The sequence below is a fragment of the Paralichthys olivaceus genome, chromosome 5 (genome assembly GCF_024713975.1).
Source record: "Paralichthys olivaceus isolate ysfri-2021 chromosome 5, ASM2471397v2, whole genome shotgun sequence".
In the NCBI taxonomy this organism is placed as follows: domain Eukaryota; kingdom Metazoa; phylum Chordata; class Actinopteri; order Pleuronectiformes; family Paralichthyidae; genus Paralichthys; species Paralichthys olivaceus.
The window spans coordinates 4,311,633-4,339,543 of NC_091097.1; the positions used below are offsets into that span (position 1 = coordinate 4,311,633).

At 43.0% G+C, this 27,911-nt stretch overlaps 1 protein-coding gene across 7 annotated transcripts in view; it reads right to left on the minus strand.

Moving 5' to 3' along the window:
* Positions 1–27,911, minus strand: part of LOC109634329 (RNA binding protein fox-1 homolog 3-like) — a 391,336-nt gene that overhangs the window by 108,074 nt on the left and 255,351 nt on the right. For 6 of the 7 annotated variants that reach the window (XM_069524959.1, XM_069524962.1, XM_069524964.1 and 3 more), the window contains one exon: positions 15,803–15,912. In XM_069524959.1, the coding sequence (XP_069381060.1) occupies positions 15,803–15,912 (110 nt within the window). Of the gene's footprint in view, positions 1–9,641; positions 10,279–15,802; positions 15,913–27,911 lie in introns of those variants that run through there. The other variant, XM_069524963.1, reaches the window with a different exon arrangement.

The following is a 27,911-nucleotide window of genomic DNA, read 5'->3' on the forward strand; positions in this document are numbered from 1 at the left end:
TGAAAACTATCAGTGTTATTTATTTTATGCTCGTGCAACATCATTTTCCGTTTAATGTTAGTTTTCACCAAAGCAAAAAAAAGCAAAAAATACTTCCGTGATATTTTCCTTAAAAAAATAAAAGATGCAGCAACAACAAAACAATAAAGCGTCCGTATGGTCATTGATTATGTAACATGCATCCGTTTTGTTGAATGTAAACGTCCAGAAGTGGCACACTCTCTTCCCATATTCTAGTCTTGAAAATGCATAATTTAAAAGAGCTGAGACCAAGCTGTTCCTCAGTGGCGCGGAGCGAGCGCTGCATCGTATCAATGCGAACATCAGTGGATAGAAAACTCTGGTCCCTGGAGAGGGTGCCATTACATTCAATCGCCAACCGCTGGATAAAACTCATTTCACTCTGCACAGTGTCTGAATGGCTCTATACATTCTGCCGAGGCCACGATGTGATAGCGCAGCATGTCAGAACCCGCACTAAAGGGCTTTTAAAGCAGGTTAGGGCACTGCACAAAAGCCACTGCACAAAGCCACAGAGCACTGGGGCAGAACGGTGGAGGCACCGCCGCCACAGCTGACCGTCCTCACACAGCCTGAAGGACCCGCAGTAAACACACAGCACAGAGTTGCCCCTCGCTGGGAGGTCCAAGCCAAGTTGTTGACAACAAGATAATGTCAGCTTCTATTTTTAGATGAATGGAAGCGTCTTCTGGTGAAGTGAGCCTGTTTTAAATATTAATTCCTTGCCTCTCTCTTTAGCACTATCTCCATGCACCTGCACAAGGGATTCAAGACAACAGCATGCGATTGGATTATATGCTGAACATGAACACGTGCTGTTTCTTCTCAGGCTTCATTCTCTTTATTCACAGATCCTGGATGTCATCGCCGCGTGTCTTAGCCGGGCATGTCAGATATGATTGTTTGCAGGTTAAGTTGAGCAAGTGTTACACTTTCCACATGCGTGAGTACACTGGGATCGGCGAGAGTAAGCATGATGCACATTTCACCATCAGAGGGAGAACCAGAGGCTCTGCGCGGACATCACTGCGCCCTCCAATTTGTTGTATCTGCGCAGACAAGACCTCTACCTGCACATGAACTCCCCCGAGATGACTGGAAAGACGTAGATACAGTATGTGTGCTTTCTGCAGCAGTCATCATCCACAACCACATAAAACAGTGTATTGCTCAAATGAAATCAGGTGAACTTATTATATTAGTTGATATGAGATTTTATTCAACTGTACCTGGCAGTGACGGTGGCTCCGCAGCCATTTTGTGAGCGGTCCAGAGGGAGATACTAAAGCTGTCGGTAATTCTCAATTCCTCACACTTAAAAATTACAACTATTAGTCCGATGCAAACGGTTTCACCAACTCAGGTGCACATGAAAATTCATTCTGCATTAGCTACTAGCAGCGGTTGTGGTTCTGGACAGACTTATAACACCAAAAGGACAAAGGGTGAGTTTTGGGAGCACAAAGCGTCCATCTGCTGTTTAATCCCTAAAGGCAGTACACGAAACAAAAAGGAAAAAAAAAGAGAAGGAAATGTGTTGGTGTTCTTTGGCCATAATTGTCCTCTCACCTGTATTCATTTTTATACATATATATTTATATATATTTATTTTGGGGATAAAATGACAACCATGTCACATTATACAGCGTTTTCACTGGGAATTATTTATCAGCAGGAATTCAGTCATCTTCATGGGCTGGCCCTTTGCACGCTGCTGAATATTTCTGTTTCTAGTCGGAGCTTAAACAGGAGTTTTGACCAGCTCACACCGGGCATGGAAACAGAAACCAGTAGCCACAAATATGCAGCAGGTTATATAATGATCATGAAAACTACATGAGAATGAGCACCTCCCCTTCGAAAAAACAGAAAACACACTGACAGGAGTGTGCACTTGTGTGGATGCACATAAACACACACACACAGACACTGGCTGACACCGAGAGAGGCCTGGCCTGACATGAGGTGAGATGAAGTAACGTCTCTCATCATCCACTGAGCCTGGCTGTGTCTGACCTGGAGGATGGAGGTAGGCCCGGGGCATGGCCTCGGGACCCGGGCAACCAGAGTGAGAAGGGGCCTCCGCCGAGACTTATAAAGTCCCAGCCACAATTTACTGGGAAGGCTCAAATTGTGGCGTCCAGTGGCCACAGTGCGGCCGTGCTGTCAGCCCCATTCTTATTTGCTTCATTCCCTTTGACACTGCCTCTCGATTAGGGTCATAAATTCCATGAAGTCGGTCAATAACCTATAACACTAATGTCACTCTCCTGCCATTAATTTTACAGCCCATGTGCCACACTGTTTCTTCACCCTTTTACGTGACAAGTGGCTTTATACTCACTGGGATTGATTGAGAAGAGTATATAAGAAGCTTTGAAGAGAGCCTTTGCAACCCTAAAGATGAACACATATAAAAAAAAAGAACACCAGTGGATATCACCGTTACATTCCTGAGAATGGTTATCGGCAATATCAAATCTTTTTCTGTAATAAAAAGCAGTTTTTATACTGAGCGTAAATCAAATAATCATTACCTCTCGCAAGTAGGTTGTCGCCCCCCCCCCCCCCCCGTCCTGTTTATTTGTTTGTCAGCAGATTAAAACAAAATAATTCATCTGGTCTTGATACGTATAAGTGTGTGTTATCTGTGCAGTTTGACTGTAAGGGGACTGTTGGTTGTTCGCAGAGATATCGTCGAGTATTTTTTTTAAATTGTACAATAGAGTGTAGCACACTCCTCCCGACGGTTGTTTAAAGAAATACTGTGGACATCACCTCAACGATCTGAATGTTAGTTATGGTCCTGTTGTATTAAGCCTCATATTTCATCATACATTTTAATTGAGTATAATAAAACACACATTTGTCGCTGATATTGGGAATCGTTTCTAGATTGTTAACGTGTGTATAAATAATGTGAATGTTTGAAAGTATAATCTATATATAGAATATTAGGTAGAGTCCCATGGAAAAGGTCAGTCAATACTGATCGTCTAGCTAATTGGTGAAAGGTTGAAAAGACCCATGGCAAAATGTGTTTTACAATGAAAACAGAACTCAAAAGCATATTTCAAAAGATTATGGGTGTGTTTCGACTCTCTCAGTGTATTTAGTTAGTTGTTCCATTTGATCTAAGATTGGAAACGCAAAAGTCATAATTCTAATTGTTGTCGCTCGTTTCGTCAGAGTGACGTTATAACAATCGCAAAACCTACAGCCTCGAATTTCGGAGAGGACGCCTCGATGAGTCTTTTGAAAGAACTGAGATTAAAATTGTTAAAAGCGTACAAATTTCATTTGAGAGAAAGAAAGAGGGCAGGAGTGGTTTTCTTATCATGCGTGGCAGGCTGCCAGTGGATATGTTGCTGCCGTTCTCACCGGGGCTTCTCCTCCAATCTCTTCCGTATGTGAGAGCTGACACTTCAGGGCATATCTATGGCACAGGCGTGTTAGCGATGCATACACCTTCTGCTGCAACGCTGCCGAGGAGGATGAAGGACTGCCATGAGAGACTTCTGGAGTTACTGCCAGTGCAACAGGCCGACCGCAAAAAAAAAAAGAAAAGTAAAACAAATAAATACGACTGCAAAAAAAATGATCATCAGTATATTGAATTTGGCATCGGAAAGGCTCACTTAAACAGATACTTTCGTGCAAGTGCATTTTGCAAATGAAAAAGGAGAGGAAAGGGAACGTCTGCAAATGAATCAGTGCTGAGAGATGCTATTTCTTTCCTTGGATCAGCTGAAGCGGGACATTTTTAGGCCATAGCATCTAAATTGCCAAGAAATACTTTCTTTCCTGCTTCTCCAAGGCTTAAATGACACATGGTATGATCCTGAGACACACTTTTGGTCCTACTGTCAATGTGCAAATGATGTCTTTGTCTATTTTTAGGCTCAAGACGTCATGAAATTTGGGGCAGAATCTTTGAACCTTCGCTCCAGTTTCTTTGGCTCATCATTTGTTGGAGGAGCCATTATCTTAATATTTAATTTCCCCGAGTCAGTAAGATGTAAAATGTCTGCTTCGCTTTAGTTTAAAACATTATTCCGCATAATAACACATCCCGCTGCGTGTGATTCACTCATCCGCGTTTGTTCACTCACTCACGAGTGGAGAAACACACAATATCGCCTCGTGTTTTGGCAAGTTGGTAGGCGCTGGCAACTTTCCATCCTACTTCTTCACCGGCTCATTGTTTTGCTGCTCGAGCTGCACGCCTTTACTCTCTCGTTCTCCGGGAGAGAGAGACGGAGAGGGCCCTTCAAACCACGCCGCCGCCATTAATCATTAAATCCGATTTTTTTTTATTTTCGCCTCCTGCCGAACGATCGGGGTTGAATTGACACAGAGCCTCGACTGCGGCGAGGCAAAATGGCCGCTCGTAGTAACAGCTCACAAGCCCCTGGACAACCTGAGGCATGGCCATCCAATCCCACATCATTAAGGCTAGAGTCCTTTATTGTGTTGGAGGCATTAAATGGTGCGCTGGCTATAGCCCTGAAGTCACACTCCACTAGGAGAAAACAGCAGAAAAATAACGGCACAGCTGGATAATGACTTTTCCCTGGGAGGCTGACCATGTGTACAAAAGCGCTAATGATAGCAGGTGCAATAAGCGAGCGCAAGGCTTTTACTGCGTCCGGATCTATTTTCCTCTGCTAAACTCGCCAGTGATTTCCCCTGTGTAGGTGTCTTTCTGTAGTTTAAGAACACTCCCCCTCCTCCTCCGCCTCCACCTCCTCTCCATCCTCTCTCTCTCTCTCCCTGTATCTAATCTCTTTATCAGCTGTGCAGCTAATATCAAAGAGGACTGTGGTGTGAAAATCCTGCAAGTAAAACCTGCTGTCAGAGCCTAATCACAATTAGCTGGGCTCTAGACCCATTAGCCCCAAGGGGAAGAGACCAAAAGCTGACAGAATTATTGTTAAAGCTACTGATTGCTAATGATCCCGCAGAGTGCAAAGAGTGGAGCCTATGGGTTTAAAGCAAGAAGAAAAATGTGTTTATACTGGAAAAATATACAGTTTACAAGCAGATGAAGTTGCTTTAATCCCGCTGGTATTAGCGGTTAAACAGATAACAGGTTTCCTGGATGGAGCGACTCCTCTGCTTCCTTTAGCTCTGCAGCGGGGCCGTTACATCAGCTCTGCCACAAAGACATGTGTGCCTTCCAGATTATAAAACATTAAGCTGCAAGTTAATGACTGATTGCAACAGCCACTCCTGAAACTTGTAAGAAAAGGAGAGCAACGGTGCAGACAAAACAACGCCACGCGCCCCCTCCTCTCCATCCCACCCCACCCCCGGAGTGAATCACCTGCAATATAAGCCTTTTAAAGAAGCGCCTCACATTTGATGTTAAGCCCCCAAACTGTTCTGGCTGTCGGAGGACTTGCCGGGGGAGATAGAAATGTCTAAAGTTATTACAGCAGTCAGGTAAAGTGTGAGGCAGCGTGGCCCTGTAATGGGGGTGGAGAGCTGGCCAGCAGCATCTAATGAAGGCGTCTCGGGGAGTACTAAAGAGTCTACGTGACACTACTCCTGATTCGCTCGTCTGAGGACACAGATCAATTAATACATTAACAAACGATTGCAAGCACTTCATCTTGCAATATGAAACCGGCGGCCTGGACTCGCCGCCCTCCCACCCAGAGTGGGGGTGAGCAACTGTGCCTCCCTCCATACGTCGTCCGCCATGAATTTTAACATCCTCTGCCGGTTGGGCTGCAGACCCACACAGTGAGCCTCGCCGGGGCTGAGACCTTACAACTGCACTGTAGCACAACACAGGCTGAACATATACACACTGTGTAGAATAAGGGAGGATAAGAGTGCTTCAAGCTACTCTTCATCTGTTCGGAAAAATCTAAACTCCTGATACGGTTTGCATTATAATGCACCATGTTTAAGACCAAATCACAACAGCTTTGATTGAGCGTCTGCCTAAAAGGAATCCACTCCTGCTAATGACCAACGATCCAAAGCCTCAAAGCAGCTCCTTGCTCATTTTTATGCCAGTGCTTGTAGAAGTCTCTGTCGATTTTTGTTTTACACATAAAAACAAAGCATTAATGCTGGCCGAACACACCATGTAAGCAGCCTGTGGCACACTTGAGTGCGTTGGTCGGGGAAGTCTAACGTAAACCATTGCTCCTTGCCATGCCATATATATCCAGCCTCCCCATTACCACCATCTCTACTCGACAGCGAGGGCCCTGCACTGCTAAATTATTCATCACACTGAGGGGAGGACAGAAGCATGCATGGTTTCTCCACTCCATGCCTCTTCCCTTTTTCTCTCTGTCGCTAATACAAAGGAACAGCCGGGTGGAGAGAATGATATACAGGCCGCCTCTCCATCACTATGTGGCCATCGCGGGAGCTGTGCCTCCACTCCTTCCAATTACCACAGTGGAGTTGAGGTTGGGTTTGGGTTGCACACTGTGGCAGACCAGACGGTCGCTGGCTTCGCCCACCGTGCATATGGGTGAGAGAGGAGGGTGGCACCCAGGGGCCCCATGCATAACCCGGGACGTCTTTGTATACACATTCATCTATATCAGTGGGCAACAGGGAAATGTAAGCCAAAGGTAATTGCCCTGGATAAGAACATCTGCTTGGTGAATAAATATTCTAATGAGGGGAGCTTGCAGGTTCCCCAGACTGATGCACGGCTGACAGGCCTCCGGAGGGACCGCAGGTAATGCTCACCACCTGCAGTTCAAACAGGAGGCGGTCCCATCCTCCTCTCGCAGCTAAACGCTGGCCGACTGACACACACGCACACACAGTAGATATCAGGGATAGGTGGTAAATCATTGATCATGCATCAGTTATGATGATACTTTTCTCAGGAGTGACAAGTATAATGTAATGCTCTGTCTGGTTCACCCGTCATGTTGCTTTGCAAATGTTCTGCAGCTGAGCAGATGTTGATTTTAGGGTCTGCAGAGAAAAACCTGAGAAGGTGAGGAGATATCCATAATTCTATTACTTTGTCACATGAAGCTGGAGACATTCATATTTTTCAGGATTGTCAAACTGCTTATTCAGGAGTCAAAAAGTTATGCTCCTGCTCCTCTTATCACACCAAGGCACAGACAAAAATTGATTTCAACATCTTTGAATCTGTTTTCTGATTATTTTTCAGTTTAATCAGATTGAATTATATAAAATGAAAAAGATCAGCCTAAACTTGCCTGACCCCGTCGCTTTGCTTTCATATTACTTGTTTAAAAAACATTAATTAGGAACTTTATCATCAGCATTGTGGAAAAATTCACTTTTGATCAGGATACACAGCATCTGTTACACCGACAGTCCAAAACCTGAACACACTCAAGCGACAAAAGAATATCTGTCCTTTGTTCTCGATCATTTTAAATGTTTGAGAACTATAAATATCGCTGTTTATTTTTCATATTAAAGGTTTAAAAGCTGATTCACATCGTCTGACAATCATTTTCATTGTCGAATGTGACTGGGATTTCTTTCCGATCATGTCATCAATCATTTCGTCAATAAAATGTCCGTCACAATTTTCCTGAAGGCCCAGGTGCCATGATACATATGATTCGAAACCAGCAAATCCTCAAATTTGAAACAAATAAAATAAACTTTTGCTTTCTACTCAATCGTTTCTATCTAAAATCAGAGATCTTCATTTCCACAATACATCTCTTTTTTCCTTTAATTATCTACATGCTGTGGAAGTTATTCTGTTTTGTTTTTGTTTTCTTAACCTGACCAAAAAATTGTCCACACAACTGTCGACAATTGCAAAAGTCTCACTGTGGAAATATTGACCGGCAACACAGAACTGACAGTATTTGGGAGGTTTCAAAGGTAAACGATAAAACAAGGGGTCGTGTACCGAACTAACGCTTGGAGCTAAATAATAACGCCTCTTCTCATGTGAATAAAAAGTAAAAGCATTTAATATTTAACTGTTACACTGATGAGCCTGCGGGGCTGTAAACTGTCAGCATTACGGCTTCCTTCTACTCAGCCATTGTGTGTGTGTGTGTGTGTGTGTGTATTGTCATTGCTCTGAATTGCTGGAGGGAGAATTAGTGATGAAACTGGAGGTGGAGGAAGGTGAGCAGCATCCTCACAGCAAACCTTCAAAGAGGCCAGAAGACAGTGACAAGCCTCTCTCAATAAGCACCGATACCCAAGAGAAACACTTTGCGTATCAGGGAGGCCTGCACTGGAGTGAGGCCTCAAAAAAAAAGATAGAAACATTGCAGTACATGCTGTATTATTTTTCTCTGAGTTGTGACATAATGTGGAAATCATAAATCCTCCTGTCACTTCCACTCGACTTGAAAACAAAAAGAAAACTTTTCTTGTCGTTCAAACGCGGGCTCATTTCTCCACTTGGAGTGACTCTGGCCCCAAAACATCCCGTCTCTCCCTCTACAGAAATCTGAGCTCTAAATCAATATGCAGCGCTGTTTCAGTCATTGCACGCTTATTATGCTTTTGTTATTCATGATTTAACCTCACTTCCAAGAATGCAGAGAGAAAAAAAAGTGGTTCAAGTATTAAGTCATTTATAATGGAGTCGTCCATGTAAAGTAACTTTCTTGCCCCCCCCCACAAAAAAAAGATGCTACCTCTCCAGAAATCTGAACTACCGATCGATAGCTGCACACACATGCACTGCACAGAGACTGCATTACAGCTCAGACTGTTTACAGTGGCCATGCTGCAAATATGTGTTGCATTAGAGAACAATTTAATTTACTTTGTTTTCTGTGAAGGTACAAAACGCAAGTTAGCGAAAACAGTGGGGGATTAACTGTTCTGCAATGTGCACTGGTAAGAAATTAGAAAAAGAAGAAGTGTAAAGGCAGAAAGCAGCGAGCAGTGGATCAGTATTGTTGTGGTGAGAATACAAACCACTGAAGAGACAAAACCAATCTGACTAATCACACATGATCTCAAACAGAATTAATCAGCAGCTCTAGTCGACAATCTGTAATCATCCTCATTCTGTGCTTAATGTCGCTTAATTTATGAAAAAACTAAAAGACGGGGGAAAAAAAATGGAAAGAAGGAATTCTGGCTGACTTAGATATGTGGGCACCAAAAACAACAACATCACAAAAGTGTTTGAAACAGAGAAGCATACGAGGAAAATCAAAATGTGTCCCCAGAAGACCCAGAGCAGCTCGTTTTTGAGATGCCGGCACTAAATTGGGGAGAGACAGTTTCGAATGGCACACATACTGCATTCTGGGTAGTTTTGACTGTCAGTGGAAGTTGAATAACAATACTTGTAAAGGTATTAGTGTGGGTAATAATCACGCTCCAACATCCTCTCTCATTTAAAGGCTGAATAAATCCGACACGTACATGCAGGCCTCTATAGCATCTGGCTGCAGCACCCAGCATCAATAAAACACATGAAAGTGGAAAACCATCAGCTCTGTTCATGCATGTGGGAGGTGCAAAGGCGCACGCACACACACTGTATAGTATACTGTAGGGGGATGAAACGCACTCGAACGCATATTCCACACACACACACATACACACCAACTCCCTGCCCATGCTGGTGCAGTGTGAGCGTATAAGAGATCCACACTTTGTGGATCAGTACTCACCCAAAAGTACATCATCATGGTGGAAGTGGGACAGGTGTGGGCAGGCGGGCAGACGAGAGCGGGGCCGAGCACTGGGACCAGTCCAGCCAGTGTGGGCGTCAAGAAGAGTCCGAGCGTTTGGACAGAGAGCTCTACTGATCCCTGTTCCACTGAGGCAGCCCTCCCTCTAAACTGTTCAATGGGGCTTGACTTGAGGTCCCCCCCCCACCCTTCTTCTTTTCGCGTCTTTCTTTACAAGCAGCTTGTTCTTCAGTTAATGTTTAAAAGCCCCCCTTTCCTTCCTTTTTCTTTCTTTCTCCTCTTCTTCTTCCTCTTCTGAGCCAACACAAGAAAGAGGGTGGAAAAAGCAGATGAGGGGGGAAAAGGAAAGAGAGCTGGGGAGGTGTTGTAACCTCTTTTTTCTTTTGACACTCTTCCACTCTACTTGCCTCTCCACACCACTCACTTCGAGACTCTCCCTCTGCCTCTCTGCTCTCTCCCTCTCTCTCTCCCCCCTTTTGCCGTCTCTTATTGGTGAATGTGAAATCAGTCGGTACAGCACCGGGGCTCAACAAGAGCAGCAGCCTGCGCTTGACAGCTGCCTCCAGCGTTCCCTCCACCGGAGCTGTGTTGCTCTGCACAGAGGAGTGCGCCGAACAAACCGGGATCCTGCAGACGGTACTGTAAAATTCAGCATCCCGGGGAGGGAGGGGGGGGGATGGAGAGAGGGGGGAGTGGTGAGGGTGGGGGGGCAGGAAGCTGGGACTTGTGATGGAGAGTGCTGGGGCGGGGGTGGGGGGGGGGGGGCCGCTTGTGTTGATGATGATGCTGGTGATAGCGGAGGACTAACAGATCGCTCCTCTGTCTTACTGTTTGTTACTGATGCGTTGCACTTGAGTTGTGACAGTTTTAGTTCATTGAAGAAGACGAAGAAGAAGAAGAGGAAGAAGAAGAAAACAACGCTGAAAAGAAAAAAAATGGGGGATTTCAGAGAAAACCTTAAAGTATGCCACAGGCAATTGGGAAGCACAGCCTATATTCCACTTGTTTTCTACTATTAGCTTTTGAGGTTTGCTCTCTTCGTGTGTGTGTGTGTGTGTGTGTGTGTGTGTGTGTGTGTGCATTTTCTTTTTTTTCCTCCCACACCCATAGGTTGGTGACCAGGAGTGTGTTTGGTGAAAACCCCTTTTAGTGACAGATCAGCGGCCAGATGAAGTTGGTGTGAAACACCTTTGTGTGCCAAGCTATATTACATTACATGCTTTAGTGTGTTTTCCATCTGGCGGCTGTAAAGGGGGAGGGGAAAAATGGGAGGACGAGGGGAGGGAGGGTGAGGGTGAGTGTGTGTGTGTGTGTGTGTGTGTGAGTGTGTGTGCACGTGTGGGGGGGGAGCTTGGCTATCTTCTAGACGGCACTGTAACAATGAGCCTGCCTCAGCAATTTTCAAAACATATCATCAATACACGACTGGGAGCTCGCGCTTTTAAATATTAACCCTGTGGCAACCGGGGCAAGCTGCGGAGAGCTCCAGTGGTTTTGCGGCATCCTCTAGTGCTGGATCATCCAATAAAACAAAAGACGTCCTGGGGGATGAGCTAATTTGCTGTAGGATCCTAAAGAACATTTGCCAGCTATAGAGAACATTGCCGTAATGAACAGAGCAGATATATTCAGGTTATGTTACCCATCAGTAATTGCCACATAAGGAGGCTGAGTTAAATTTGCAGCTGGCTTTGAGCGAATTGATACACAAGGGGCCTCATTCATATGGCGTAACTGTCATCTTAAATTTATCACCCATTTTATTTTTCCACCTCCTTCAGAAAGGCACAAGTGAACAGTGAAATATGAAACGGCACACTGGCAGTAAAAAAAAATGTAATTAGTAATTTTGCAAATATTGTGATGTTTAAGAGGAATGGTTTATTTCATGAGGGAAATGCACTTTGGATAAATCAAGAGAAGCGTGATATAAGTCTTTCTTCCCTCACATCTCTGTCACATCACAATCTAGCCTTTGCATTACTTTACATGCACACGCACACACACACACACACACACACACACACACACACACACACACACAATCTCTTATCTGTGGCATTACCATGCACATACAAGTCCTCCATATCTTTAAACATGTCCACCAGAACCCAATGGATTTACATTAGCAATCACAGAGTGGGTAACCGCCCCATTCCTACATCAATCTCTGATGGGAAATAAAAATGAAATGCACTTCTCAGGCAACTCGGATTAAGGATCGCGCTTTTATCAAATACTGAAGTCTATTTCAAGTCCTGCTCATAAATAACTGAGGGGAGAGATGGAGGAACAGAAAAAGGGTGGAGGCAAAATAGAAAAAAGAAAAAGGGAGAGACCGGAGGGGAGGCAGCAGACAGACAGGGGTGATGTGGATGCAGACAGAGAGCATCATGGTCTAAGGCTAAGGGCATATAGGGTCAGAGGGATTAGAAAAAAAAGGAGAAAATAAGAATTTGAGGGCACTTAAGCGTCATATAATCCTCATGTCTTCTTACTAGGAATCTTCGTCAATTAGGGATGAAAAATGGAATTTGGGTTGAGATGGCGTGGCTCAGGGTGCACAGCTCGCCGTCCCTGCTTCCTGTCTCCTCTGTGAACTGCATTTCTCCCATGCTCCACTCTCCTCACCAAGGATGCGAGTGGCTTTCCCAACCATTTAGATTTCCCACCATAGTCTAGACACTCCCCAGAGACGCTGCCATCCATTATAAAGATAGAGCTTTCAAAGAGATGAGGAAGTGAAGGCCTCACACAGAGCTTGTTCTGCCTAAAATGTCCGTCTGTCTCAGACCCTCACCGACTCGAAAAACCTGTTGTCTTAATATTTCATGACGATCTCACCTCTGTTCTGTAGTGAACTGCTCCATACAGAGCTTCTTCTGCCAAGCTACACTCAGATCTTGTCATTAGAGAGACTCCAGAGGAGACAACGAGCTGCGCTGCTCACTCTCAACCCCACAAACTCCCCGCGGGGTTCCAGGTACAGTTATGGGGAGTTGGGCCTTTCACCCTCATTCATCAAATGCTCGGCCCCGACCCGGTCCGGCCTCAGCTGGCGAGAGAAGCGGCCGGTCGGCTGAAGACAGAAGGAGATGGCGGCTCCAGCCTGAGTCTCCCAGGTTACTTTTCTTTAATCACACACTTCACTTTATGGAGTGACCCGTTTAACAACTCCACAGCTACACTCGTTTTATCTGTCTTCATCGGCTCCACAGGTAGGTACTGACATTTCAATGCTGAATACGGCTTGTGGTGCGAATCAGGCTGCGCAGAGCGCCGGGGATGTTTGAAACGCGGGAACGAAACATCAGGAAAATAAAGTTATGTTTTCACTTCTGTCTCCCTCTGTCTAAACGAGTACAACTTTTTCTCTCTCACTATTCTTGTGGAGACAGGAAGTTATATGAGGCGCTGATGCTAAATGGCACCCAGTGAAAAAAATAATCCCAAACAAAAACAAATTAAACAAAAAATTTGGGATAAGCACTTTTACTTTGGAGTATGATTTCTTGCTCTTATTGTTACATTAACCACATTTAGCAACTATCATGGTTAAACTGCAAATAAGAGCACCGGGATCATGTCTTATTATTATTACAGAAATGTTTCAGGCAGCACCGTCATTTTATAGTTAGCAAATACACAAAGAGGGTGTCTGATTGGGCGATCAAGTATTTTTAGATTCCTTAAACTCAAATCTGAAACTGCTTTAAAGCCAACAAGACAAAAAAAGGAAAATAAAAGCTTCACATCTTCTCCTCCAGACTTTTGGAATTCTGGTGGTGTCAAGAAGCTTTTGATGATGAGGAAACTATGCCATGCCATCAAGACTTCTCGACAGCTGATCAATATGCATAAAATAACAAGAAAAAATACATGGTGTTACTTATTTTATTTAACTCCAGCTTGCATATTTAGCCTTGAAAACGGTAATGTTTTGCTTCCCGGCCCCGCAAGACATCATTAAACATCATTTGTAAGCATACATTACACTATATACAGCAAATCGCCCATCTGCTGATTTTGGAGATCACTGTCTGGGAAACAATAAATCTACTGCATGGCTCCACGTAAAGAATCACACTAAAATAACGCCTCTGTGTAGACATACGTCGAGTATATTAAACATGGCCGTGTGCACAGACTGTATGTAGTGTTAATAATGCAGTGTTTACATCTTGGCACTGAGCAGGCAATACTGGCCCAGGGCTGCAAACTGGCAGGGCTGTGCAGTAATTAGGGGCTGTGTGTCGGGGATGTGAAGGCTTGCTGCATGTCATGCTGATACCACTGCTGGGCAGGCTTGGTGTGTTCGGCAGCGGGCACACGAGTGCAACACGAGGCCACGCCTTGCTGTCACAGCAGGAAGTCCCCCCCCCTCTCACTCCGACGAGCACCGCCGCAGCCTGTGAGCTCAGTCGTTACTCAGCGGTCCGAGATGGATGTTAACACCATGACAGCGGTCGTTAGCTGTCTTCGAAACATGAGTAACACGTGTGTGTGTGTGTGTGGTCCTCGTGCTCATACACTTGTTCATATCAAACCTTTATATTTGTTTAACTTTTAGCATCATGGTGCACGAGAAATGCAAGGACCACTGTGAAAATAGGTGATGGTATATTTTCCATATTTTAAACAAACTTTCTGTTAAAATCCTGTGCTCACCCTAACCACTGTGACATCATTATGGTAATCTAGTCGCCGCAGAGCCACATAATATATTACACAACCAAGGAGCAGTTGTGAACATGAAAAAATAAACTGATGTGTCAAATCAATCTGCCCCTTTAAGAGGAATTGAATGAGTTTATAATAAAAACATCCAATGATGTTAAATAAATGCCATGCTTTAAAAAAAAAAAAAAGAAGCTGCAATGAAGTGACTTATTGAATCGTGAAAATTCCACTCTTTGTTTTTGCATCCTCCTTATGAGTTCCAGGTCAAATCAGTAACTGTTTGTGTTTAATTGAAACCTCTTACCGCTGTCGTGTCTGACGTCTTTATCAATTGTTGGATCTCTCGCAGACGTGTTTATTGGCTACAGTGTGTGTGCGTGTCCATGCTTGATATTTACTTTGAATTCATTAGTGCATATATTATATAAAATATATGTATTTCACCGTATGGGCCGCAGGCTGTTACAGTTGTGCAGAGAGAGAAACAGTAGCATTGGCACATGCAACACAAGCAAACCCAACAGGAATCCTAACAGCCCCTCGCATCTCCGTTTGACATTAATTGATAATCAAACAAGCCTTCACATTAGACATTTATGAGATCAGCTGAATTATCTATTTAATGTAACCCAATTATATGCAACCCTTGTGCACCAATCAACAGTAATTCCCGACTCATAAATGACAGCTACAACGACAGATTTAATCAATAATAAACATTGATGAAAACTTGCGACCCGCTTAGAAAGGGGGTAATTAACAGGAAGAAAAAGTGCTGCGCTGAATTTCTTTTTTCTTTAGAAAAATTGCTCCGCATTCCTCGTTCACAAAAATCTCTGCTGTATTGCAGCTTCTATTCCAGCGCCAGTGAGAGTAAGTGTAAAACAAACATTCAATTTCCCTTTGACAAATTAGGGATAGACATTTATCATTAATTCTTAACACAGACTTCAACTAATCCACTTCTTAATTAAAACCTTGTGATTTTTCTAAGCTGTTGCCATAAAACTACATTTCATTATTTATTAAATCAGCCTTTTTTCAGTGCAAACTTGACAGCAGTCCAGCCTCGACAGGGAAATAAAATTCCATAAACAGTATGGCTTCACCTGTGTTTCAGGGCTCGAGAAGATGCAGCTTTGTTTTGCCCCACATGGGACATTCCTACCTAAGGTTCAGCCTTCAGAGAGCACGGAAAACCTTTTAAAAAGTCTGATATTTAACAAGATGCTTAGATATAGAGGAGTTCCCTCGTCTTACATCCACAGCAGACGACTGTCACATCCTGTACGCTGAGTATAACTTCAACCAACACATGTCAGCAGAGCAGGCATCAAACGCAGCCCATTAGAGACTTTGGGGAATTCTGCACCTGAAGCCTGTTTGGATTCAACAGAACCGCATGAAACTCTTCCGACAAAATGGAGGTAAGTGTGCACAGAGGGGCCCGCTGCTCTTACCAGTCTTGTAAAGAGGGGCACTCCCAAATGCCAGAGGTGATCGTTCAGCAGTCCGCTGTATACCACGTTCCCGAAGACAGCAATGCTTCCTGACTTACACAACGTGTTTCCTGCAGGGACACAAAGAAACACAGCCAGGCGTCATTGAAACGGACAGGAAGCAGCAAGGGGCAAGTGCATGCACTCCAGCGGCAAGACAGCGAGCTCTAAGAAAAAAAAAAAAGCAAATTCAATCAAAGGAAATCATTGCACAGGAAGAGAAATAATAGAGAATGCAGCATCGATTGTTATAAATATTGATTCCGGAGGTTTATTGACCTTACATGTAATGACGAATACAGATAGGTAGCTCGTCTACAATCAATAAAGTTGCACAACTGAGTCAGGATGCTCTAACAACACAGTGTAAATGATCAAACTGATGATGAGGAATTTGTACAAAAAAGACAAGAATAGTCAGACTCTTGATATAAGAACATGATTTAAATCTTTAAGTGCTTCATTGGAAATGTGGAATTACTCACAAGCACAATCACTGCTCTTTTCTCTGTTTTGCACAAATCCAAAAATGACAGTAATGCATCGGAGTTTACTTTCATTTAAACACACAATTAGTCTAAGTGACAGTAAACCAACTTTACAGACGAACAAACACTATGAAAATGTAACATAACATTTTACTGTTCTCTTCTTTACGCACTCCTGTTACAAGACAAGCAACTGTTTCTGCAACTCTGCCGGGATCTTAGCGGTGTTTACACAGGAGGAATCTTTAGGCTTTGAGTACCACGTGATTCGTAGTTTCCTGAGATTGAGTGAGGGTTTTAACCTGACGCCTTCCCAAACAAGGCATCAAACCGGCCCCCTGGCCCACATTCAAAATGATTATAGAGTGCTTAATAAGAGCCCCATTTAGCTCAAGCAACTGCTGCTGACATATTCTGATTCACTCATGATTTGACACATGTTCTATGATTTGTCTGCGATTCATTCTTGTTCAGGACATCTGTCACTAAATTAGTCGTTTTTAATGAAGTCAAATAATGATACATTTGTTAGCTTTCGAAATCCCATATCTCCAATGACATTTCAGCGCACCAGCCGGCTCCAGAACAAATTATAGGGTGTCGGGAATGTACTGTATGTGTGATCGTGAGACAAATAAACACAAAAAAATGTCACTTTACAGCAAGTAAACACGAAAATACGTACAGCAAACAGCTGCTTTCCACAAAAAGAGCAACAGCAAGACGAGAGTGTGAAATCCCAGAGGCAGAGTTCACTTTGCAGAAGATATGAAAAGTTCACAGAGCAAGAAGAAATAAATAACTGACCCGGTCTGAATGAGCATCATGACGTTATCAAGACTGCGACACTGCTGAACATGTATGTTGTACACATGATGTCCAATAGTCACATTTTAAGATTTTATTAATTTAACATTGTTTGTAATTTAAGCTTCGGTTCATTCTCAAACACTTTGAGCCGCTTTTTATGCTTAAAAAAATATTATTGATTTGATCCTTTTCTACATCCAGTCTGATGGACGCTCCTCCCCTGGAATCTGCTGCAAAACTGACAGCGTTATCAGTCATGTCCACTGATTTTTCCATTTGATCTAATTTTTTATATAATTTTAGGTGTAAAAAAATTGAACTAAATAAAAATAACATCTCCGCTGTTTTGCACACGCAGTTCCTTCTCACATCTGACCACTCACCTGACCTTTAACCCCTCACGGTCTTGTTTTTTTCTAATGGAGTGACCTACATGACATAATGTTCAGTCATTTTACATCAAAATTGATTTTTAGTCATCTTCAGAATCTCCGGAAGAGAAGCCAGAAGTTCCATCAAACTCTGCCTCTGCTGTGAGTTCCTCAAAAGAATAAAATAAATCTAAAAGTTGTGTATTTGACAGATACACAACGACTGTGGCACACCAGCCTGCTGTGGAAGCTATAGCATCAGCCCTCTTGTATAAGTCGTGTCCACTGCCACTGAGCCTCGGCTCGCAGCTCATCCTCTCGAAGGGACTCTTAAATTAGCTTGGTGCCAATGAGCGGCCTCAACTAACACAAAAACACATATGCATGCATGCATGCCCACACACGTGTCCCCAAGAGGGTGATGTACTGCACACCGGCGTCCGCGCGTGTCTGTGATGAATGCAGCTTATGGAGCGAGCACAGAAAACACAGGTCCCCATTGTAATTTCTGCACAAAGGAAGGCTGCAAAGGCACACCAGGGGTGGAGGGAAGCAGTGCTGACAAGTAGCACATGCATTATTTAAAAACAAAAGTAAAAAATGCCCATTAAAGTGTCAGTGGTGCTTTCGGCAGTGCTGGCTTGGGCGCGGTGTGCGTATTACTGTTATTAATGGGCCAGGCGTGGGGGGCATTGCTTTGGTGTGATTGCTCTGCTGCTGTTGCTATCCGCGGTTCGAGCCCCCCCCTTTTCCATTTCTTCTGTGTGTGTGCGTGCATGTGTCTGTGTGTGTGTGTGAGGAAGAGGAAGAGATAAAGAGCGCGATACAGACAGAGACGGAGAGACACCGTAAGACACCGAGTGCACAGTCAATGAGCTCCTACAGCTAATATCATTTCACATTATTGAATGCATATTAAGGCAGAGAGACCTTGTCAGAAGAATAGGAGCACCAGTGCTTATATCAAATTCTGATCCGCCGTCACGGCCACGTCTAGAAAATGCCGGGAATGTAGTCAGCATATTGAAAATAAGTGCAAACCATTTTTCTTTGCAGTTTAAGATCAAGGGCTATACATTACCGCTACTGACACAGCAGAATGAGGTCATTGTGCATGTTGTAATTACAGCTGGGTAAACACTCTGCTCTCTGCTGCAACACTGGAAACACAGAGAGCACACAGAGGGACTACAGGGAGGCTAATAAAGAAAAAAAAAAACTACATACATACATAAACCAATGGCTTTGCTCTCTGCTGAAAGAAGTATAAATACTGGTATAAATATTTAATACATTACTGGTGATAAATAAATTGAGCAAAATGATCATTGGTTTTTTTTTTATGATCAATCCTGATGCAGCGCAACACATTAAAAATCAATGCACCAGGTTTTTCCTTTACCGCTGGACAAACAAAGACACATCTCTGACCTATTCCTCTACAACCAGTGTGTTGTGGCATCACAAGCAGTGTTTACATGCAGCGAACTCAGTGCATAATAACATTTTCCATATTTGCATGAAGAAAATGTCACGTAGAAGATGCAGCTTAATTTCCCCCCTCACTACCTCTGCAGAGCTGCAGAGCCAGAGGCTTTTATTCATGTATTATTATATCTTTTTGGTTATAAAACCTGATTGAAGTTACTCTGCATGTTCGCGCCACTGCAGCATCTGTATTTTTTCTTCCTTTTAATGAAATCAAACCTAAACTGACGACGTGTTGCTTATTAGCTGTTGCTGGTTGTTGATAATCCTTCTCTTTTTTCCTTTTTGGGTTGTTAATCCTGCTTTTTTAGGGCCCTTCTCAGCAGTTGGGTGTTCTCTCATCTGCAGACTCGACAGTATTGAGCCCAACCTCTGATTAATTATTAATTGTGTGATTAAAGTGTGCGTCGGAGTGTGTGTGTGGCTTGCAGGGAGGAGTGGGGGAATGTAACCTGCAATCTACTTTGCTTTATCTATACTTCAACTCTATCAGTTTTTTCTTGTACTTTCCCTGAGATCGTTTTTTATGGACATTTGATTTTTTAGAATATGGGGCATTTTAACTACAGGCTTCAAATTATCTAATACCTAAATCATCGAACATGTTGAACAATATCTGCAAGAGCAGACGGAGGGAAGGAGAGGGTCTTGTTTTATTAAGTGAGTGATGCCTAGTTGAGTCTGGCTCAATTTTCTTCTTGCTGCAAGTCAGAGCTTCTTTTTTTTTTTTTTTTTACATCTCAGACGTACATGGGGAGTTTGGCCGAGATAGATTTCAAGGCCGATGCTGCTACTACCAATATTTCAGGACTGAATCTACTTATAAATTATTTGAATCACCAACAAGATTCACCCTCAAACTTGACCAATTTTTCAAACTTTTCCAAAGACGCAAACACAAATGGTAACTTTCTCAATTAGAATCGGTTCAATAGACAATGCATTTATTATTTATGCATCACAAACTGGGTGCAATCAAGAACATGCCACGTATCTCTTACATATGAGATGATGTGATAATTGCACTGTAAAATCTTGATCTCATGGAGTCATGTCTGTCGATATTTGTCTATCTAAGACCCTCTTTTCTTAAAACATGCAAAACAAAAATCTGTGAAAGAGTTTGAATTCTATCCAATAGAAATCACTGTGCTTCAAGATTTGTCTGTACATGAGAGTTGGCATCTTGGAACGAGGAGATTTCTGCAGGCGAAGAGAGACAAAAAAAAAAAACATAACTTGATTTTAAAAAGTAGTTGAAATAGTTTGATGGGCGTCAAAGATGAGGGAGGTGACAGATTTGTTTAACTTGTTCAGAGGAAAATCAAAGTTTGAGGACGAAACCACAGACAAAAAACAACTTGATGGGAAGAGAGTCTTTTGTGTTGTGAGAAAGGGTATCTGTCTTTCTTTTGATAAAACGATGACAGCAATACAGAATATACAGTATACAGTATATCATCTGAAATGATTAGCTGATTAATCGATTAGTAGATCAAGAGAAAACTGTTCTGATCATTGATTAATCATTTCAGTGAATGCTCAATATTTCCTATAGTTCCAACTTTTGAGTGGTTACAGCATTTCTTTGTCTTATTCGATGATGAACAGAATATGTTGACCAATAAGTTGATCATTTCATGACACTAAAAGATTATTGGTTAATGGAAATAATCATTTGTTTCAGCTCTATAACTTTAATTTATGTAGTTCGATCCAGTTGCTTGATTCTTCTACTTAAAAACTGGAAAACCAAAACGGTGTGAGTGGTGTTATAGTAAGTGTTCATTTCGAGATGCGTGTGTGTTTGTGTGTGCGTGCCCCCAGCCTCATGCTCTCTGGCCTCCTCCCCCGGCTCTGCTGTTGGAGGTGGGTCACTTTAAGCATTCAAACTCCAGAATGTGCAGCTCATTTCTAGCAACGAGGCACATTGCTGCAATGCAATAAGGGAAAACAACACTTTTAATAATTTAGGCCCTGAGACTGCGAGGGGGGGGCTGAGGTGTAGGGTGGCGGCGGCAGCGGCGGCGGCGGCAGAGAGGGGGGATGGGTGGAGGGAAGATGTCTTAAAGTACCGCAGAATGGCTCATTTAGCTCCTGCTACGCATTATTAAAGTTGTATCGAACCCCCTCCTGGGTCTTTCCCAAAGTTTTTTTCATTTTCCTTTCCTCTTTCCCCAAAAGCCTGCGAGGTATCCAATAACAACTACCCACATTTATAAACGACAGAGTATCCTGCACCTTAGAGGAGGAGGTAAACAATGGTGTAGCTCTTAATCTCTCTTTCTCCCTGTCCTCCCCGCTCACGAGTCCTCCGGTCCGAAATTTGTCAGTGCTTTATCCTGTTTGAGCCATAACACAGAGCTCTCGCTGTCCAGATTATTTTCTGCCTGAGCTAAGCCCACGATGCATAAAAAATGTGGGGAATGAACCTTGTATGGAATCAAATTGAGTAATAAAATCGTGTTCGCAGTGGCGCTGATGGACGCATGATGGTACCGTTAAGGGCATGTTCAAAGGTACCGCAAATTGCCTCTGAGCCTGATGGTGGCTTCCAGAGCAAAGAGAGAGAATATGAATAAAAAGAGGGAGAAGAAAAAAATAGGAGCAAACTAAAACTGAATGTTCAGATCCGACTTATTTTGTACATAAGGGTCTATGTGCATAGTTTCATTGTTCATTCTCTTTAGAAAACAACCAACAGATGATATGAATCCTTCATATCATGTTTGTACTTTTTGTTTCCAAATAAAAACCTCTGAGGTTGGAACAAATCCCATGAATCCACAATCCACTCATGATTTAAGTGTCTGACAGCATCATACATCATCTCGTTTCAGCTCCTAATTGAAGCTTCATGATGTTTGCATCAAGTGAATTTTTTTTGTCACAGCTGCATCGCTCCATGAAACGGCATCATTTGATAAACATTTTCCCCAAAAAATATTCCAGCTGTTATTTGCAAGGACGCTGAAAGTGGTGGTGCTGAGGGGGCTGCAGCACCCTCTATTGGTGAAGGGCTGTAACTGCAAGCCAAAAACGTTTACTTAACAAACCAATACGAAAACTTTTTTCTAGAATTCAACATTCGAGAGTCACATATTAACAGTAAGACAGACGGCGTCCATGCATTATTATTTTTATTATTATTTGATTTAATTTTGAGTGTGTTGTCTTATCTGATGCACGAACGGAGAACGTGACAACAAAGTGTGATTTCAGAAAATTAGTTTTTTATCTGTTGCAGTGTAAAACGTTTTAAAATGGATGTAAAATGTTGCACTAATGTGAAATAATTACATAAAGCTTCTGACGGACTGAATTCCAGCGTCTCTGGCTATTTGGTGTGTTCTCTGTAAGATCCTCCCGACGCAGTATCGGCCGAGTGAAGCTGAACACCACTCTTGATTAAATCCTCTCAAATTCTCACATGTGCAGTGGTGGTCAACCTCCCAACTCTGACATTTTAGAGATACCCTGAAAGGTTTTCAGCCGGCAGCAACAAATTATCATTATTATAATTTATGATTACTGCTTACATTGCACAATACAATGAGAGAAAAAAAGCCTATTAAAATGTCTGTCTAGTATATATACACCATAAACTGCTGCAGAGATCTTAAATCAAAGCCCAGCATGCTGGAGGAGATGAGGAGACAGAAGACAGGAGGTCAGGAGAGAGGGGAAGATAGTGGATGTCAGATGCGTTATGATTGGCTGGTATATTGGTCTTTTATGAGAAATCAAATATGGTAGAGTCAGTGTTCACCTCCACGATGATGGATATCAAACAGTCTGACTGATTACATATTTATTGCACTTTATGACACTGATTTCTGCAGGAGGCCTTTAATCTAAATTGATCTTGATGCGACATGTTGATCAAATTTCAGATAAATAATAATATTCTTCGATTCTCAGATTGAAACTCAGACAAGGGGAAGCTGCTCAAGTGGCTCAAAAAAAGAAATCAAACTCTGCCGACCAGATTTAATCTGTGCAAAAACAGCCGAGCTCTTTCTCTGTTTCTGGTATTTGCGCTAACCTGAGCTAACTGGCTGCCGCTTCATATTTAGTATGCAGATATGAGAGCGGTGTCGATCCCTGTACTTAGCTCTTGGCAAGAAATCCAATAAGTGTGTTTCCCTAAGTGTGAAACCTCAGAAGCTCACGCTGCATTCATGTCATATGAGATAAATGGTCGAGATAGGAAAAACTCCCAAGTTAACAACTTGCGAACACTCAAGTCAATCTGCAGAGTTTGAGGATTAAGATACTGTGCACTGACAATTTAACACCAGAACTATTAAATTTGGGTTTAATTAAACTGAATGACACTTTTTGGCTCATGTGAGGCGTCTAGGTTTGTTTTTAGTTTGTTTTTAATCACTTCCACATTATTAAGCACCTAGCAGGATATATCAGAGAGTTTTCCGTTGAATTACACTCTGGATGTTGATGTGAAAGATGTTTACAAGTCATAAACTCACACATGATGTGAACGCAGCATTTACGTCGACAGGGACGCAGTTTATGGGAGACAAGTTTCACTTTTTTGGGCGCTCTGTTTGTAATTTGCAAAATTTGCCAGCGGTACAGTTTCAGCAGGTCCGACCCAAAACATATCACTATGCATCATCATAAACTCACAGTGTGATGCGGGGCCTTGTACATCAAAGCAGCCCCAGTGCAGCCAGCCAGTCATCCACCAGTCAGCTGCTGCGTCTCCCGCTGAGTGTCAGACTCTGACGTTCTTCCTGCTTCGTCCATCTAAGCTGACTAAACACAGACCCCGTTTTCTTCAAAGCAATGCAAATTAGCCACGCTGCTAAGTGGATTCCTCTTTTTTTCTTCTTCTGCGGAGCCGCAGGGCCGATTAGGGCCAATCTCTATCAACAGAATGTATATACACCTACAGTAGAGCGCCGCTCCGCATTACTATTCTCTGTCCCTATTACTATTCTCTTTTCTATTCTCGGTGGTCTTCCCTTTCTCATAAAGCAACCCTGCTTTAATAGATCAGTTGTTGAATTTAAAGTGAAAATAATGTACATTTCTCTGCTGTAATTAAATTATTATGGGTAAAAAAAAAAATAGAGGCAGGAGGGAGCTAATAAAGATCAAAAAGCGGCACAGACACACAGAGGCAGTGATATCTGACCTGCGGAAAATATTGTTTTTTAAAATTGCATTATGCACACTATGTGGCCAAATGTATTTGGACACCTCTTGGTCTGAGGCTGTTTTCTTCCCCTGCTGGTCACAGTTGCAGTGAAGTCTTATGAATGACACTGCGTATAGAATTTCATACCAGGGTTCTCTGAACAAAAGGAATCATGGTTTAAATCTGTGATTTTTATAGCATTAAAAAATTGTTTTTTTGCACACAATTATGTTTCTTATAATCTGTAATCTTTTGCATAATTTTTTACATTTCAGGCCTAAAATTAAAAGTAGTTGCAACTGGTATACATAATCAACCAGTGATGGTTCAGAGGTATACACACTGTGTGGGGTCACAAGCCTGGTTCAGGAACATACTTGTAAATAATAATAATAAATAATAGACGACATGAGTTAAGTAAAGCCAAAGAATCTTCATAGCTCCCTGGTGGCTTGACTCTGTATCGGTCATAAACCCTGCCTCCTCCATGTTAATGGTTGGAACATGGACAGAACGAAAAAATCGAAATAAATGTGAAAATGTTTCTCAAAGATGGTTTCTGTCATTTTATTACAGTTGTTATCACACCGATATGCTCATTTCTCTAGTAAGTTTGGTTTTAATTAGATATGCGATAATATAAAAATGGGGTACAACATCATGATAGGCAGCTGAGACTGACTTGTGATTGGTCAACAGCATGGCAGGCAAGACCTTGCTACCGCAGCTCCATCCCTGATGACTCATGACTGCACAGACTCTGAATGCACAAAATGATATTGTAGTATGCCGGATATATTTTGGCTTTATTTCTGGATAGTGGGAGGAAGTGGAGACGCATCAACCATAATCATTTACAGACTGTGGTTGGAAACCATAGGGGTCTGTAAAGAATTGGTTTCATCAGTTCTTTATCTGTCTATTTTGCTTTTCCATCAAATTGAAATGTTGTCACTTTTTAAAAAGAGCCCCCTCACTCTCTTTAATCATTGCTTATTAGTGCATAGGCCTGTTCACTTACATTGTGCAGATGAGTAAGTCACTGGGCAGAGACTCCAAGAACTTGTTGGTGGGTTTACTGGTAAAATGGAGGGATGAAGGGGAAGGAGGATGACGGGGGAGGGGTTATTTTAAATGTCATTATCATAATTATCATTATGATTGGTGCCAGGAAAGTGTGATGTTGCTGTTGTGGAATATAAACACTAAAAACAGCATCCCTATTTGCTCCAGTCATTTCCATCCCTTCTTATCATTATCTCTTCATTATCATTATCACCATTACGATCGGTCGCGGCATTATTATCCTAATTGTTCTCAGCATCATCGCAACATACTGCAGCTAATGACAACCTCAAGACGTGGAGGGAAAGGGGGGGGTTAATGCAGAGATAAATAATGCAAATACGAAACGACCAGTGGAAAACATCTGAACTGGCCCATCGTGAAATGTTCTGGAGTGAGAGGACAGAAACCGAAAGCTGTTTTGATGTCTCAGTCTGGATGTGCGTTGGCAACAAACAAGGGCCTCGGGATTCCATCAGATTATTGATTGTTGAGTCCTGCTTTACCACCCTTATAAACAATCTCTCTGTCAAGCACACTATAGGGCAACAAATGATTTTATTTCATAGATTTTTGGATTTGACTGATGAATAATTCATTGATGTTCTACCCTTGGTGCAAGAGAATGTGGGAGAGGGTGTTGAAGAGGAAAAAAGACAAAGGAATTTCAAAACGTTTCAAGCACAAGTCTGTATACATGAATGATTTCTCTTCCAAAAAGGTTTTTTTTTTTTCCACGAACCTACATCGGCTCTGCTTTGTCAACATCAGCTGAGTGAGGACTCCCAGGGGCCGAAAGATCTCCTGTAATCTGCCAGACCTCCCCTCCGTGTCCAGGACTGTTCTTTCCCTGTTTCCTTCTAAGTGTTATTGAGTCTGCAAACTCAGAAAAATTGTTATCAATTTGGATCCAGTCCAGCACCTTTGAAACACACAGACCCAGTGAAACTACACAGGCTTTAGTGCCACACACTCTTAGCCCAGATGTTCAGAATAATGTGACAGTAAAACTACAATGAAAGATGGTTACAGGCGGTAAAATTTCACAGTTTATATTTTGTGATGTTTTCTATTTTGTAAGGTGTTTAACTGTGGAGGTCAATTGCTGCTCCCTGATTGGTTTGTGTGTGTCTGTGTGTGTGCGTTTGGGTTTCGTTGTCCGAGGCCGATGACGCCTATTTGTCCGAGATCTCTGGGGGTCACAGGTGGATCACATTAGAAATCCCGCCTTGGGGAAACACTGGGCGGCGGCAGCGGTAGCTCCTGCTGGTGGGAGCTGAGAGGGGTCTATAAAATATCAAAGCAGATCGATCGATCCCAACCTCATCATAGCATATCCGCGCTTAGCAGCCAGGCGGGGTTAAACCCAGTCAAGAGAGGAAAACAAACACTTTATAACAGCCTTCTCCTATTACAATAAAAATACAAAACAATGCAGCCTCTTTGTGCATCTAACGGCAGCAGCTGGAGCGGCGCTGAAATTAACTTTAATGCCATTCTCTCTTGTGTGAGAGACAGAGGCAGAATAATATAGCGGTGGTAGTTCACTTCCTGAAAAATCGCCAAAATCACAGGGGATGATGATTGTTGCATTGCGCCTGGCATTTGTGTTGTATCCAGTATCGGACCAAGGCGCTCTCAATTGCACCCTGGAGGCTGGAGCTTGCTAACTGAAGAGAAACCAGGTCAACTGATAGGGGAATTGTGTTGTTATCTTTATATGTGCATGCTGCAGATACAGTGGCACAGCTCTCACTAGCAGCTCGCAACATTTTTACAAAGCAATCAGGGCCTGTTATCGACACACCACTAGCAGGGCTAAACTACAGTAATCCATTCCATGTTTACTAATGAATCACCATTTAGGGACACGGCTCAGTTCTGCGTCGGGCTGAGGGCGGGGCCAACACTCGGGCGAATTCACAAAATCCGAGCGAGCAAGTACGAGCACGAGGGGCGAGCGGCAGCCTCACGGACTTGACATCCCATCATGAGGGGGGGGCGCTGGCTGGGCGGCTTGCTGGCAATGCACAGTCTGTTTGTTGTGCATCCATCAACCCCGGTGTCCTGCCCAGGAGCCGATCGATAGCCAACACAAAAGCTCATTGATGACAGACAGCTCTTGACAAACATATAGCATTTTTTCTGTCTAGTATAGCAATAATCTCCAAGGTCACTGTGAGTCATCCGACGGCGGCCAGGAGGCGGGCGGCCCGCACCGAGTCGTCTTAGTGTCTTTTCACACGGGGGAACAAAAAGCTCTGATGCATTTTAAGTCAGCACTGAAAGCTCTTGGCACATTGTTAGGCAGCTGTACACAAGGAGAATGAAAGCACACATACTTGACAAGTGGTGAACCTGCCATGGCATGTCACTGACTGACAGCACAACCCCCAAGGACACATATCTAATCAGATACTTAATGGTGTAATGGAAAGCCAAATTAGTGGACAGTCTTGGTCAGCACAAGCTCAAATAAAAACAGCACTTAATATTTTAGGGCTGTTTTCATGAGGAGTCTTAACGTTCGGTTTCCCTCTTGGAAAAGTTAGTTTGTGTGACAGCTGAGAAGATGGACAGCCACACATATGAGCACGCACCCACACACACATGCACACACACATTCCGACTACAGGTGTGTTAGGGCACAGACTTGGAGTTATAATAGGAAGGCCAGGCTCCCC